Source organism: Hevea brasiliensis, chromosome 13, assembly GCF_030052815.1.
Source record: "Hevea brasiliensis isolate MT/VB/25A 57/8 chromosome 13, ASM3005281v1, whole genome shotgun sequence".
In the NCBI taxonomy this organism is placed as follows: Eukaryota; Viridiplantae; Streptophyta; class Magnoliopsida; order Malpighiales; family Euphorbiaceae; genus Hevea; species Hevea brasiliensis.
In genome coordinates, this window is record NC_079505.1 from 78605137 (window position 1) to 78620806 (window position 15670).

Sequence of the window (15670 nt, forward strand, 5' to 3'; positions counted from 1 at the left end):
TGTTGTGTGTCTGATGCCTTGTGTGCTGCTATTGTTGTGTTTTTCTTGCAGAGATGTTAAGTCTAGTTATAGGGGAGACTCTGCCGAAATTTTAGCCATACCTTAGAAATTATTTTTACTTCTTTAATTAAATTAACTAATTAATTTTATTAGTAAATTGATAGAAGTAGGTGTAACTGTATAGGTAATCAGTGCTGGCTAGCCTTTCTTATCTCCAGTCAGATCATCTACAATCGGGTTGACCAGTCTGTAAGTTAGATATTGATTTTATTTGTAATTTCAATATTATTAATTTATATTCAAAGTATACTCATACATTTCACTTATATGTATGTATATAATTAGTTAAATACTAGACACGCTCATTTGCTACATATGTTATTGAATTTATTTATGGATGTTGCCTTAAGATAACTTGGAGCTCTGTGTGTGTGTGTTGACGTGAGTATGGTGTGAATATGGATATGGGTAGGACAGGTAGTCATGGCTAGAGCTTGATTCGCTGAGACCTGATCCTTATATATGGATAAGTCGAGATGAGCACGACTTTGAATTGATCTCGTTGGCCCCCTCACTTGAATTATTAAGCGAAAGTTCGGCTTGAGTTAATATCGTTGTATAGGGGATTAGCTCCTATATATATATTGATATGACATGTAGGTGCGTGCATGCTCTAAATTATCTTTTGTGTGAATAGTGGTTGAATTATTTGAACTATGCGAACGTATTGCATTTCAAACATAGGAATGCATTCAATTTAGATTGTTTTAGAAATTATATTTAAAATCAATATTTTACTTTATGAGTTGAACGCTTATTCCTATTCAAATATTTTTCTCGAGTTGCAGGAGGAGCGAATTTATTTTCGAGTCTAACCTGCATTTTCCTCCGCAAAGTGTAGTGCTTCTTAGTTTAATAGTTTTTATTGCGTCTATTTATTTATTTATCTATTTGTTTAATTACTAGAATCCTGCTGTAACATTAGTTTATGAATATAATGTATTAATTAATAATATTAGATAGTTTGTATATGCTGTATTTTCTGGTTGAGCTAGATTCTCCGAGTAGAAGATTTCTAATATCTATCGCATTGGATTAGTTCAAATAAATTTATAATATTTTATTTTATCTTATCAGTATATTGAACATTGATTTTAATTCTGGTTATGAGTTTTGAGTATAATGAGGCTTACTATAGATTTCAGGGGTTTTAGGTTAGCCAAGATCTTAGTGTCGATCCGGCTTGTGGAGTCGGGTCGTGACAAATAAAATGCTTATTAAAATTTTCCTCTTTTACTCATTAATTTCAGTAATTTAATTGTTATAATTATATTTTGTTTTCAAAATATTGATATTTATGTTTAATAAATTATTTATCAAATCTCATTTATTTGTGTGTATAAGTGTATATTGTGCTTAAAAAAATAAATATTTTATAAAAGATTTAGAGTTTAAAATTATTTAGTGTTTGCGGTTTATAATTTAAAAGTAATATATTAATCAATTTATTTATTTATTTACGCTTAAAGTAAAATTATATTAATTAAAAATTTTATTATTAATAAAATTTTATAATATAATTATAAAAATACAAAATAAAAAATATATAAATTTATATTATTAAAATAATAAATAAATTCGTGTAAAATACTGTAAAATAATTAATTGTATAATATTTTAAATGACTAATTCAATTAATTATTTAAATTGCGAATTTTTATTTTTTATTTAATAATAATAATAATAATAATAATAATAATAATAATAATATGTTACATCGTCTTCAAATTGGCAGTTTTTATAGAATTCCAACGCTAAAATTACCGAAAGAATTTTCAATCCATAAATCATTAAAAAAAAAAGTTCAAATCTAGAATGTCATAATTTAATAAATTTTAACCTTCTTCAAACTCTCTCTCTTTTTCTCTCTCTCTAAAAGGGGAAAAAAAAAAAAAACAGCAGTGTACTTTGACAAATTCTTGCAAATATAAACGAGTAGGAATATCTAATTCTAATTGAATTGTCAAAAAAAGACTAAACAGGCATATAGAATTTGATTATTTTCGTTAATAATAATAATAATATTATTATTATTTAATTAATTAACGGAGTCAAAAAATGCCAGATCCAATCTAAGTCTACGTTCAAAGCGTCTGAGTTGCGCCATCTCTTCTTATTCATCATCTTCTTAATCTCCCCTTTCTTCTTCTATTTTTTTTGTCCAAGAAAATTTCAAATACTAGAATAATAATAATAATTATTATTACTATTATTATTATTATTATTATTATTATTATCTGTGTTATGATAATTATTATTATACTTCGATTAATTGCACGTTCACATTCTGGTCTATTTATGGCCTTCAACAACTCTCAATTTCTTCACAGTTTCCTTTGTTCATTAACTTGATGACTCATTCTGCTTTGCTTTGTCTAAGGCGGAGATTACACTTCTCGTCCTTTGGGCTTTGTATAAATAAACTCTTAGACATAGGTGACTCCTGTCTTTTCTGATCCTTTCTTCTCTTCTCTTCTCTTCTCTTTTATGCTCCTCTGTTTTAGCCTTCTGGGTTTTTAGTTTTCTTTCTTTAACTTATTCTGTTCCTCCTTTTTTATTGAATTTACTCTTACTGGGTCTTTGAATTTTGAGCCTTTTTCCAATTGGCCTGTAGCTTTATCTGAGCTTGGGTTATTATTATTATTATTGTTGTTGTTGTTGTTGTGTGTGTCTCTAGGTGTTTGTGTTTGAATATTTGGGGGTTGGTGATTCTGGGTTTTTGTCACAATGAGCATTTGTTCTTCAAGGAGCCGCTGCAGCTCTTTTTAGTGGGCGTTTCTTGGAGTCACTGAAGAATTTTGCTTTTTGGGTATCTTTTGCTAACTTGGTTTCCCTCACAGAAGCTGCATTAGCTGAGTAAATTTTCCTTAAAAAAATTCTGCAAAAAGGCCAAGTTATTGTCAGCAGAATTCTGTTATTGTCAGTGGGTATTCTTACATACTATTACATCATTCTACTTCTGATCATTTCTTGTGAGTTGTTTCCCTTCTAGAAGCTGCATTTATCAGCGCCAATTTGCTCCCACAAACAGCAAAGTTCCGTTCTTTGTTTGGTGGGTTGCTCTCTTTGTCCTTTAAAACATTGAATACTAGGATAAGAGATAATGGCCGGTGGCAGAAAGAGGAAATTGCGTCTTAGCAAGATCTACTCATTTGGATGCGGGAAATCATCCTTCCAGGATGACCATTCGCAGATAGGGGGACCAGGGTTCTCAAGGGTTGTTTTCTGCAATGAACCTGACAGTTTTGAGTCTGGGATTCGAAAGTACATCAACAACTATGTTAGTACTACCAAGTATACTCCTGCTACTTTCTTGCCCAAATCATTGTTTGAGCAGTTTAGGAGGGTGGCCAACTTTTATTTCCTGGTTAGTGGCATCTTGTCTTTCACTCCTCTTTCGCCTTATGGGGCTATCAGTGCCATTATCCCTCTCATCGTTGTTATTGGAGCCACCATGGTCAAAGAAGGAATTGAAGATTGGAAGCGACAACAGCAGGTATTTTCTTGAGTTTGACTTTATTTATTTGATAATTAACGGTATGAATGGCTGAGTTTTTCGCTCATTTGAGCATTTCATTTTATTAATTGGCGATGTCTTATGGAGTCTTTTGATGATACTGACGACAAGAAATCCTCAAAGGAACGGTTTTATAACTAGGAATATAAACCTTTATATTATTTGTGAATTGATTGCCATATTTTTATGGCCAGTGCAAATGGGTGTTGATGTCAGCTACACACTGCATAAAGGATGTTCAAAAAACTAATCTCGTCTGTTTTAAATTAAAGCTTTTTAAGCTAGACTATATTACTTGTTACGAACAATTAAACCTCCTCTTCTCGAGTTATTTAATTGAACAAGCACTGTTTAGTTTGAGCTCGATTCCTTTGAAAATTGCAAGATATTTTACTGGAACTTCGTTAAAGTTTCCATGTTTTCTCGTAATTATTGGAAATGTCTTAGACCTGAACCGACTTGGACTTGGAGGAGAGTAGTACAACATGACCCGGAGAGCATTACAAATTTATGAGGATTTAATCTAAAATCGTTTAGAGTGAGAAAGAGAATCTATATAGCCGACCCCAATAAATTTTTGGGACAAAGGCTTAGTTTAATGGAGTTGAGTATTGGAAATGTCTTAATGGCCGTAATCTTTTTGTTGATTCTCCTATCATGCCTTATTTATATTTATGCATGTGGTGCCTTCTCAGGATATTGAGGTGAACAATAGAAAAGTTAAAGTGCATGAAGGTGGTGGTGTCTTCAAGGAGACTGCATGGAAGAATCTGAGAGTGGGAGATATAGTGAAGGTGGAGAAGGATGAATTCTTTCCGGCAGACCTCCTCTTGATTTCCTCTAGTTATGACGATGCAATCTGCTATGTTGAGACCATGAACCTTGATGGAGAGACAAACTTGAAAGTAAAACAGGCAGTGGAGGCAACTTCTTTCTTACATGAGGATTCCAACTATAAGGATTTCAAGGCATATGTCAAATGTGAAGATCCAAATGCAAATTTGTACTCCTTTATTGGAACTTTGGAGTTTGAAGAAAACCAATATGCCCTCAGTCCTCAGCAGCTTCTACTCAGAGACTCAAAACTCAGAAATACGGACTACATATATGGGGCAGTTATCTTCACTGGACATGACACAAAGGTTATGCAAAATTCTACAGCTCCTCCTTCAAAGAGAAGCAAAATTGAAAAGAAGATGGATTCAATTGTATACCTCTTGTTCAGTATCGTATTTTTGATGGCATTAATTGGATCTATTGTCTTTGGCATTACAACTAAAGATGATTTAGAAAATGGCAGGATGAAAAGGTGGTATCTCAGACCAGATGATTCTGAAATATACTTTGATCCTAATAAAGCAGCGGTTGCAGCACTTCTTCATTTTCTGACTGCCATATTGCTTTATACCTACTTCATCCCCATCTCCTTGTATGTGTCAGTAGAGGTTGTTAAAGTTCTTCAAAGCATTTTCATCAATCGAGATATTCATATGTATCATGAGGAGACTGACAAACCAGCACATGCGCGTACTTCAAATTTGACCGAGGAGCTTGGGCAAGTGGAAACAATACTTTCTGACAAGACTGGTACATTGACCTGCAATTCCATGGAGTTCATCAAGTGCACTGTGGCTGGGACTGCTTATGGCCGTGGTGTCACAGAAGTTGAGATGGCTATGGATAGAAAAAAAGGTGATCCAGTGGTTCAAGAAAAAATAAATGGATGGGATCATAACAAGGATTCTAACAATAAAAAACCACATGTTAAGGGGTTTAATTTTGAAGATGAAAGGATCATGAATGGAAACTGGATTCATGAGCCTCATGCTTCTGTTATACAAAATTTTTTCCGTTTGTTGGCAGTCTGTCATACTGCTATAGCTGAAGAAGATGAAGATACTGGGAAGATTTCATATGAAGCTGAATCACCAGATGAAGCAGCATTTGTGATTGCAGCAAGAGAACTTGGTTTTGAATTCTGCAGAAGGACTCAAACAAGCATCTCAGTGCGTGAGTTGGATCTGGCTTCTGGGAGGAGAGTTGAAAGGTTTGTATGTCTTATCACTTTCTATAAAATGGGGTTTATACAGTAAAAATTTCACAAAGAAACCATGCACTTTTTATTCTTTCATTGCCTTTGGAGATCATGCTCAATCATCTAGTTCCCTAATTCATGAGGCCTTTCAATATTTTGATAATGATGCCAACTCCACCACTGTCTTGCTCTCCTATTTTGCTTTCATTGTGCTTGCCTGTATTATGTCAGAAACTTTCTTTTGAGATTTTGAGCCCTTGACTGCAATAACCAATCATCCTAAAGGTGTTTCTGAATTTTTGAATTAATACACTCTTTCAATTGTAGTTTCCACTCAAAAAGCTTAGATGTAAAAGAAGTACCCAGGACATTATTAGGCCACATTACTTGATATTGTTCTTTACATCCTAAAACACTTTTTTTGCATATGTGATAACCATGATAGGCATTATATCGGCTATCATATGGGCTTGAATGCATATAAACCTATATCTGAAAGTGTAGTTGCATGTTCAAATGCGCAGATTATTGATTTCTAATGTTCCTAGTGTGAATTTTTTTTGGCAGGACATATACACTTTTGAATGTTTTGGAGTTTAACAGTGCAAGAAAGCGGATGTCTGTGATAGTAAGAACTGAAGACGGAAAGCTGTTACTACTTTGTAAAGGTGCCGACAGGTTAGTGATCTACTACTTTGAAAACCTTTTTTTGGTTCATTGTTTTGGAATTAATTACATTGGGAATTCATGACAATTTTTTATCATATGCAGTGTCATGTTTGAAAGGCTTGCCCTAAATGGTAAGGAGTTTGAAGAGAAGACGAGGGATCATGTGAATGAGTATGCAGATGCAGGCTTGAGGACTCTGTTGCTTGCCTATCGTGAACTTGATGAAGAAGAATACAAAGATTTCAGTAAGAAATTCGCTGAGGCTAAGAATTCAGTAAGTGCAGACCGGGAAACATTGATTGATGAATTGGCAGAGAAGATGGAAAGGAATCTATATCTTCTTGGTGCAACTGCAGTTGAGGACAAACTGCAAGATGGGGTGAGTTTGAAAAACAAAAGAGTCTTAAAATTTTTTAATTAGAAAAACCTCTTTTTGAGATTCTGAAATGATTTTTATTTCTTTTTTTGCACTTGCCAGGTTCCTGAATGCATAGACAAGCTCGCCCAAGCTGGAATTAAGATCTGGGTTTTGACAGGAGACAAAATGGAGACTGCCATCAACATTGGGTAGGACTGTTTGTTTGAATTCTTATGATGGTTCTCTTAAGATGAGGACTATAGTTCATATTACCAGATGGAGGCTCTGACATAAAAATATATATATGCAGTTTTGCTTGTAGTTTGCTTAGACAAGGAATGAATCAAATTATAATCACTTTGGAGACTCCAGATATTCAAGCATTGGAAAAAGCAGGAGATAAGACAGCCCTTACAAAGGTAAAGATTACTTTAGATCATAAATAATTTCAATCCAGTTCAGGTGATTCATTTCTTGTCTTCTTGTGAGGGGATTAATTTTAATAAGCCAGTTGGTAACAAATGTAAAGATTACTTTAGGTCATAAATAATTTTAATCCAGTTCTGGTGATTCACTTACTTGCCTTCTTTTTAGGGAATTAATTTTAATAAGCCAATTGGTAACGATGTTGCTTGAACAATCTAGTCCAAAAGTCACTTTAGTTAACGATCAGTAGTTTTGATCCAGTTCAGGCAATTTACTTGTTGAGAGAGACTTATCATAGGTATGTCAGTTGGTAAATGATATTGCATGAAGACTATAGCATGTAGAAATGCTTTGAAAATCTAAGTGACTAAAGTTCATCTTGCCTAACTTGGATGATCTTGGAAAAACAAATTTTGAGATGGGTATAACCAGTGGCTAAGTTCATAAAATAGAAGAATCCCACTGCAAATGGTAGGTGGCTTGGGTAGACACTGCCACTATTTGCAACACAACAGGCTCAACATTAAAAAGTGTTAGCTGAAGTTGCTTTTGGGGTTGTTTGGCCTAACAGATAAATCAACAGTCTCCCCACTGCACCGTATGATCTCACTTTTGAGCAGTGGTACGTTGTTGGGAGAGGGGTGGAATTAAAGATGTATCTTAACTGATATTAATTTATCTGCAGTATTGATGGATTGTCGATTAATTTTTTAGGCATCAAAAGAAAGTGTTCTACATCAAATAATTGGAGGAAAAGCTCAAATCGCTGGATCAAATGTAGGCGCTGATGCATATGCATTGATCATTGATGGGAAATCACTTACTTATGCTTTAGAGGATGATATGAAGGGCATGTTTCTAGAGCTTGCAGTTGGTTGTGCCTCTGTGATTTGCTGCCGTTCATCACCAAAACAGAAGGCACTGGTAGGTTATCATTCTTTCATTCATTTTCCCTTGCGTAGAAACATGCTTTTCTTCTGCTACTACTTTTTGTTTTCAGATTTTCAAAAATTTTCTTCTATTTATTTTGCTTGAGAAGTATTTTTTAAAAATGGTTTAACTCAAAAAACACAGGTCACTAGACTAGTGAAAGAGGGAACTGGAAAAACAACTTTGGCAGTTGGTGATGGTGCCAATGATGTGGGTATGCTGCAAGAAGCAGATATTGGAGTTGGAATCAGTGGTGTTGAAGGAATGCAGGTGCTTTGAAGAGCAGTTTATAATAAATTTGAATGTTATAAATATCTTTATCTGTGCTCATAATTCTTTATATGAATCTCATTTTATGCATGTTTGCAACTCAGGCTGTTATGTCGAGTGATGTTGCAATTGCTCAGTTTCGGTATTTGGAGCGTTTGCTACTTGTGCATGGACACTGGTGTTACAGGAGGATCTCAGCAATGGTAATTCCACTCATATGCATTGAATTTCAACATGACCTGATGTTTTGAAGTCATTGTTTCTATGAAATTTGATCCTGGTTGACACATTTTGTTAAGAGTTCAAACTCTATTTTTGATGATTATACTGATATATTTGTTCTTTTGTTGGCAGATATGCTACTTCTTCTACAAAAACATTACATTTGGCTTCTCTCTGTTCTTATATGAAGCGTTTGCATCATTCTCAGCGCAGCCTGCATACAATGATTGGTTTATGTCCCTGTATAGTGTCTTCTTCACATCACTTCCTGTGGTTGCTTTGGGTATTCTTGACCAGGATGTACCTGCAGCGTCTGCCCTCAAGGTATAAACTTAATGAACAAACTTGTGTGGCCATTTAGATGGATAGCAATGTGAATGTCTTGGTGCCTTAACATTATACAACAGCATAGTATATAAAATCTAGTAGTCTTTTTCTCATTGCAGTTACATAAAAGACTGCGGTGTTTAATCAAACACATTGCCCCAACTGTTTCTTTTAATTCCTATTGGTTGCTTCCTGGAACTGAAACCATTTAAGGACTCCCGTTGTACTTTTTGGGGTTGACATTAGGTCCATGGGCTATTATGTCTTGCAGAATCATTACTGTGAAAAGTTGCTGCATGACCAATACTGATAGACTGTCTTTTATAGGTTGAAGCATTAGGACTATCGTAAGTACTGTGAATGCTATGTGCATTGACTATTTTGTTTCTTCCGGGGGTTACTAGACTTGCAAACTTTAGATTGTGTTTCAAGGGTTCAGTCTTTTCCATTCTGCCTGCCTTTCTTTCTTCTTTATTTAACTATATGTGTAAGGGGTGCCACAATTTGGCATTTTAATGAATTTTTTACCTTTCAAAATAGCATAAGAAGGGTGCACTGTTCTTTCAAAAAAAAAAAAAAAAAAAGAAGGGCATCCTATAGCTGCTAATCTATACTTATCTTTCATATTACATATTCCTTAGTCTAACAGAAACACAGAAAAGCATTTGAATCTTGGTCATATAATACATTAGTTGAGGTAAAAATAACATGCAACTTTTAACTTAAGGTTGCATTCTTATAATTTTGAAATGATGGTAGAGTTTCAGTAGTCTGGTATGAGAATAATATCTCTAAGCATGCTGCTGTGTTGTGAGTCTCTCAGAGTTTTTGCAATTATTATTCACCATTTGTCATCTCTTGTTGCAGTTTCCTCAATTGTACCAAGAAGGGGTACAAAATGTACTATTCAGCTGGCGCCGAATACTCAGTTGGATGTTTAGTGGCTTCTATAGTGCTGTTATCATTTTCTTCTTCTGCACAAAAGCATTGGAACACCAAGCATTCAATGATGATGGAAAAACAGTTGGAAGGGACATCTTAGGAGCAACAATGTACTCATGCATTGTGTGGGCTGTGAACTTGCAAATGGCACTCTCAATTAGTTATTTCACCATAATACAGCATGTTTTAATCTGGGGTTCTATTGCTTTGTGGTACATTTTTCTCTTGATCTATGGATCCATAACTCCCACAGCTTCTGGCAATGCTTACCAGATCTTTGTTGAAGCACTTGCCCCAGCGCCTACTTACTGGGTGCTTCTACTATTTGTGGTGATCTCTACTCTAATCCCATATTTCTCATTCTCAGCAATTCAAATGCAGTTCTTTCCCATGTACCATCAAATGATACAGTGGATGAATTATGAGGGCCAATCAAATGATGCTGAGTACTGTGATATGGTGCGGCAAAGGTCAATTCGACCAACAACGGTGGGTTTTACAGCTCGTAAAGCAGCACGATCTAGGCGTTAAAAGATAAAGAGTTGGATAACTTAATATATTAGCTATTTGTTATTGGAAGGCATCTGTCAGAAGTTTAGTGCTTTGTGATCTACTCAAAATCTGAACTCTCCCTGCTGTATCTGTCTACACTGAAATCTCAGAGAAAGCCTTTTATTCCACTGAAAGGTATGCTGCAAGAATTAGGACAATTAGATCACACTGTAGTTTAGCATCCTTCAGCATAGCCTTTTGAGCTCGCATGTATTTTTTTTTTATGATTTAGCCTTTTGATCCCATGCTTATATTTTTTGTGTAATGTATCGTCTTTTAGTTGTAGAATGTATTTAATACAAAAGTGAGAAAAATTCATTACGGATTTGGTAGTGCTGGTTCTTTTCATAAATATACAACCATTCCTCTTCTTATTGTAGCTCGAGTTCATTATTGTTCTTAAAGAACATAGATTTTGATTGTACATCAAGTTCATTGTTGTTCGTAATATTTTGTTTGTGCTTATTTGTATTTACCTCTACTTTTAGGGTTGAGGAGGTTGCTGCCCTCTGTTCCTCGTGCCTGATGAACTTGTTAAATATCTCACGAAATGAAAGCATGCCACCAGATAAACCTTTTCTAGACTGAACATTTGCAGTGATCTCTTGGAGTAAAAACAGAGACCACTGAGGTGTTTGTTAAGTGACTCTCCTTAATTATCTCCCTGGTTTGATCTATTGTATATAGGAGAGTGTTTCAAAAGGCAAAATTCCTTTTTCTTTGCCCAATTTTGCTTTCCATTTTATTTTTACCTTATCTCCTATCAAAAATTATGGTCCGATGTTAACAAAGACCGAGTCATGGTTATCTTTAAGTGCTATTTTTCCTCCTACCTTTCAATCACTCACCTAATTTTTCCCACTAACATTCACATCTATTGTTTTGGCCCGTGTGTATATACAACCCATTTTAGCTATCTTGATGAGATGGAAATTCTTCTCTACTCACTATACTGGGGTTTGTAAATATTTTTTTGTTGTTCTTGTCACCTGCTACTTGCTTAGTGGAAGAACCTATTGTATTTTGTGGAATATCACCGTCTGGTGCAAATATGACAAGCCTCACGTTTATAGATCAATTATGCTGTTGTTCTAATTTTTCTCAACAATTTCAAGGATATTTCTGCAATATGGAACATGCCGCATTAGTTGGAATTCTTAACGCTGCCGTGCCACTGCAAACGGCCACATTGATAATGGATTCGCTGCACACCTGCTGGACTGCTGCCAATGAAGTTGGGACTACTTCTAATGGTGCTGCCAGTGGTACATTTCCCTCTGTCCCACGAACAATCTTCGTACTTCCAGCCATGGCATGCAAAATCTTTTCAAGACATATCCAAAATTGAGGTACTTGAAGGGAAAAACTTCAAGAGGTGGCAATAAAGAATTTCACCATCTTGGACATGCAGGGACTGGCATGGGCACTTTCCGATCTTAAAATGAAGCCTTCCATGATGCTTGTATTCATGCCAACAAGGTACGTAGGCATACATTAATTCGCACTTTATTAAATGATCTTTTCGATGTTTATTGTTCTTGCAAGGAGGCCAAAGTAATATGGGATTCAATGGTCTTGAAATGCGCTACTGAAGATACTGGCAAACAAAAGTTCATCGTAGGAAACCTTTGTCAATGGGAGATAGTGGAAGACGAAGACATTAAACAGCAAATGAATTTGTACGACAAGCTGTTGGAGGACCTAAGGATTGAAAATATTCAATTGCAAGAAGAATTTGTTAGGGGCGTATTGATTGAAAAACTGCTAGATTCTTGGAATATTTTATACGGCAATCCCGTTTTTTTGTAGGCCAAATTTGCTTTCCATTTTATTTTTACCTTTTCTGCTATCAAGTATTATAGTTCAACGTTAACTAAAACTGAGTCATGGTTATTTTCAAGTGTTATTTCATCTTTTTCTCCATTATCATTCACATTCTAATGTTCATAGTTATTATTTTGGCCATGTATATGTACAACTCCTTCTAGCTATCTTGATGAAATAGAAATTCTTCTCTACTCACTTTGTGGGGTTTATGAATATTTTTCTTCTTGTTCCTGTCACCTGCTACTTGCTTATCGGAAGGATGGTGCTGAGTGTCTTTTTTTTCGCCTACGGGAGGTATATCCCGTATTCGTCATACTAATTACTTCTTCGTTGCCTTAAAATAGCTTGAAAACTCTAGAGACAAGCAATGAGACTGACGTCCCTCCAAATTCGAATCTAAGATGTTGTCATCCCATTATCGGCCTGAGTGTTATGATTTGTCAAAAATCATATGAGGAATTGTCCACTTTAGCCGATTGAGTTTTGCTTTAAGAAATGTGGTTTACAAGATTGGGTCCTAACCCTTGCATATATGGTCCCAATCGCCTTATTACATGTGAAATTCAAGAAATTTTTACTTAGACTTTTTAATTATGAATTCAATATATAAATATGTAGAATTTATATATTTAATAAATAGATTTCATTATATATCGGATTCATAATGAACTAAGTTATCTCTAAACATGCCAATGCTTATGTGACATTGGGCTCTTGCTCTTCTTAACATATTGGGACCCTTGTCTTCCTAGTACCTTCAATATACAACAATGCGCCCTTGCAACACCAAGGACAAAATTCTCCTTGAATGAAAATGGAGCTACCAATAATTGGGAGAAACTGGAAATCAAATACCATTTTGGTTGTAGAGTTTAGCAGTCTAACCAGCCATTTGCACAGGAAACATAGACTTCTAATGATCAATGGACATGATGATCAGACAACAACAACCCAGGAAATAAAAAGTAGATTTTGCATTTTGTTCTTTGAGTTTCATATAAGTGCTTCCAAGCGTTCCGTTCCATTCCGCATTCAAAATTTCTAAGGCACATCACATTTCATCTCGTAAGGCATCACATTTCGTGCACACTAATGTAATGATGTGTGAAATAGAATTAAAACAAGATTCTTGGAAAGGTTAAATATCATTTTCGTGTCAATTAATACAAACCACCAAGAATAAGACATGATAAAAGTTGTGTTAAAGTGGAATGAGGCGTATGTATAATTTCATTACATGGTTCATTGTGCAGCTCTCCTCCAATCAAATCCTACCAAAGACCAGACCTCAAAATTAAGACACACGCACAGACAAAGAAAGAATGATAGAAACCATTTCTGAAAACATCCAAGACCATCCCTGAAACATCCATCACCATTTCTGAAAATTTAGATCCACATAGCCATTTCTGAAACCTGAAATCCCCAAAGTTAAAACTAATTGATGAGACAGGAGAAAATATATCAGAAATATATAGAGAGACACTGACCATTGGCTATGCCTACAGGGTGAGGCCAAGAAAATCAGCAGCAGATTTTGCCATGATATTAGCAAACTCATTAAAACTAATGACACCATCTCCATTTGTATCAGCCTCCCTCATCATCTGAGATAGTTCTTGATAAGTTAATGGATGACCCATTTTAGCCATGGATCCTGCAAGCTCAGCTGCAGTAATATATCCATTGCCATCGCGATCAAATGATCGAAAGACCTCCAATAACTGCTCCTGGTTGATCAATACTTCTTCGTTCATGTCAGGCAATATGGCGGTCACCAATTCATCAAACTCAACATATCCATTGCCATTTGCATCCATGTTGGATAGCAAGACATGGATTTGGTCGCCTGAAGGTTTGAGGCCGAGAGAGCGAAGAAGTGCGGCGAGCTCTAGCTGAGTCAGGCTCCCATCGGAATCCATGTCAAAGCGCATGAAGATGTCCTTGAGCTGCTTGAGCTGGTCGGATTGGAGGGTTGCCATCATGGCTGCAGGTAATGGTGATTGGTGAAGGAGAAGAGAACAAAAACCAAGAAGAATAATTAAAAGAAAAAACTTGTAAAAGAGAGAAAAGAAAGGGTATTTTGGTTTGTTGAAGATGTGGGGCTTACGTTTTTCTTTCTGGTTTCTGTATGATTTGGAATGCTTCAAATTCAAAGCGCGTTTCCATTGAATTTTTGTCAATTGCCAAGCTTTGGGGCACACGAGGGCATGTGCCCTTTAGACTTTTTATTTCTCTTTCGATATTTATATATATATCTTACAGAATCTATATTTGGTTTTTCCTGTGAGTTGTCTCAAGGAAAATTTATTTTTAGATGAAGAGACTAGCTAATAATTTGACGATCCAATATTATTAATTTCATCGAATTCAATTTTGAAAATTCCATTTTTCATGTACAGCCAAGTGTTTAAAAAGTAGAAAATTAAAAAAAAAAAAAAGCAATTCTCATATGTGCCCTTCTTGGAAAATTCATTATTCATACGTCATGCAGAATTTGAACCTTCCAAGAAAAAAAACCCATATATAGTACGTTTTGATATGGTCTCTGCAACTGCTAGGTACTTGCAAGATGATGACATGTTAAGATAGACGTGTATCTGGATTCCATTTCCTTAGATATGCCTACAAAAACAACATCTTTTTTTTTAACCCAAATCAAATTTCTGATCAAATGTGGCAACCAATGTGTTCAAATAATTAAGCTGGCAATAGAACTTAATAAGTCGATCATTTTGAGCATCTGAAAGAATTGTCTATTTCAACTATTTCAAACTGTACAAGGCTTAAATCAACTTCCTGTTTAGCTACACATGTTGAGGAAGCCCCTAATCCTTGCCTACCCCAGAAGCTTCCAAATGCAAACTCTCCCTTCTGGGAGAAATCTCCTAGCACCCTCTCAACTTCCTCGATACAACTCTCAAAACCATAGCCTCTGTGCAACTCTTCTATTTGAATTGCTATAGACCCTTCATGGAATTCCACAAACTCATCCTGAAATCTACTCTTCACTGATTCTGTTCTCTTCTCTGCTTGCTTTTTATCCCGAGTTCGAAGCTTTTTCTTGGCATATTCTTTAGTCTTCCGAATGAGTTTGCAAGGAAGTTTGAGCAAGATGAAGATGATGATTTGCAGTATCAAGCATTGGCAGCAGCAGGATATGACGACACAATCTGCGGCAAGCATGTTCCAGTCCTCCATGACTGTGAAGGATGGAAGGAGGAAGGGGGAAATGGTCTTATAGGAAAATGGTACGTAGAAGTCATGCCTTGATAAGGAATAAGTTCCTTCTCCTCTTAGGAGGGTATTAGGGAGGGCGAAGCAAAGCGAATAATATGTGGCAAAGCTAGAGAAGGGGATGGCAATTTGTCATGGCTTGAAAGATTATGTATAGCATTGCTTGAAAAATGCAGCTGTAGTTTTCAGTAGGGATTTCTGAATAAAATGTAGAATGATATTCGACGTAAAGGAAACATGTGCTCTCCTACTTTTGTTTCTTGAACTCTACTCTTTATGGGAATTGAAAGGGTAATTG

At 35.5% G+C, this 15670-nt stretch overlaps 3 protein-coding genes across 5 annotated transcripts; 1 reads left to right on the forward strand and 2 right to left on the reverse strand.

Moving 5' to 3' along the window:
• The first annotated feature begins 2354 nt into the window (after positions 1-2354).
• LOC110660698 (putative phospholipid-transporting ATPase 9) lies at positions 2355-12231 on the forward strand. Of its 3 annotated transcripts, none has more exons than XR_002495987.2 (12): positions 2355-3556; positions 4273-5624; positions 6180-6290; positions 6384-6660; positions 6760-6848; positions 6950-7058; positions 7780-7989; positions 8140-8265; positions 8370-8468; positions 8620-8811; positions 9682-10443; positions 10797-12231. XR_002495987.2 is itself a non-coding variant. In XM_021819071.2 (11 exons), the coding sequence occupies exons 1-11, from the start codon at positions 3164-3166 to the stop codon at positions 10285-10287; spliced, it is 3564 nt and encodes a 1187-aa protein (XP_021674763.2). In that variant the 5' UTR covers positions 2355-3163; the 3' UTR covers positions 10288-12231. The 3 variants fall into 3 exon arrangements, 1 of the variants encoding a protein (XP_021674763.2); XR_002495989.2 differs by having other exon boundaries at positions 11424-12231; XM_021819071.2 differs by having other exon boundaries at positions 9682-12231.
• Positions 12232-13230: 999 nt separating this feature from the next.
• Positions 13231-14263, reverse strand: LOC110660699 (probable calcium-binding protein CML16). The gene is made up of 2 exons (XM_021819072.2): positions 13626-14263; positions 13231-13551 (listed from the first exon to the last, which is right to left on the reverse strand). The coding sequence occupies exon 1, from the start codon at positions 14118-14120 to the stop codon at positions 13638-13640; it is 483 nt and encodes a 160-aa protein (XP_021674764.1). The 5' UTR covers positions 14121-14263; the 3' UTR covers positions 13231-13551; positions 13626-13637.
• A 208-nt stretch (positions 14264-14471) lies between these two features.
• On the reverse strand, positions 14472-15497 carry LOC110660701 (uncharacterized). Its single transcript, XM_021819074.2, has one exon. It carries the CDS (start codon positions 15334-15336, stop codon positions 14866-14868), a length of 471 nt encoding a protein of 156 aa, XP_021674766.2. The 5' UTR covers positions 15337-15497; the 3' UTR covers positions 14472-14865.
• Positions 15498-15670: the final 173 nt, after the last annotated feature.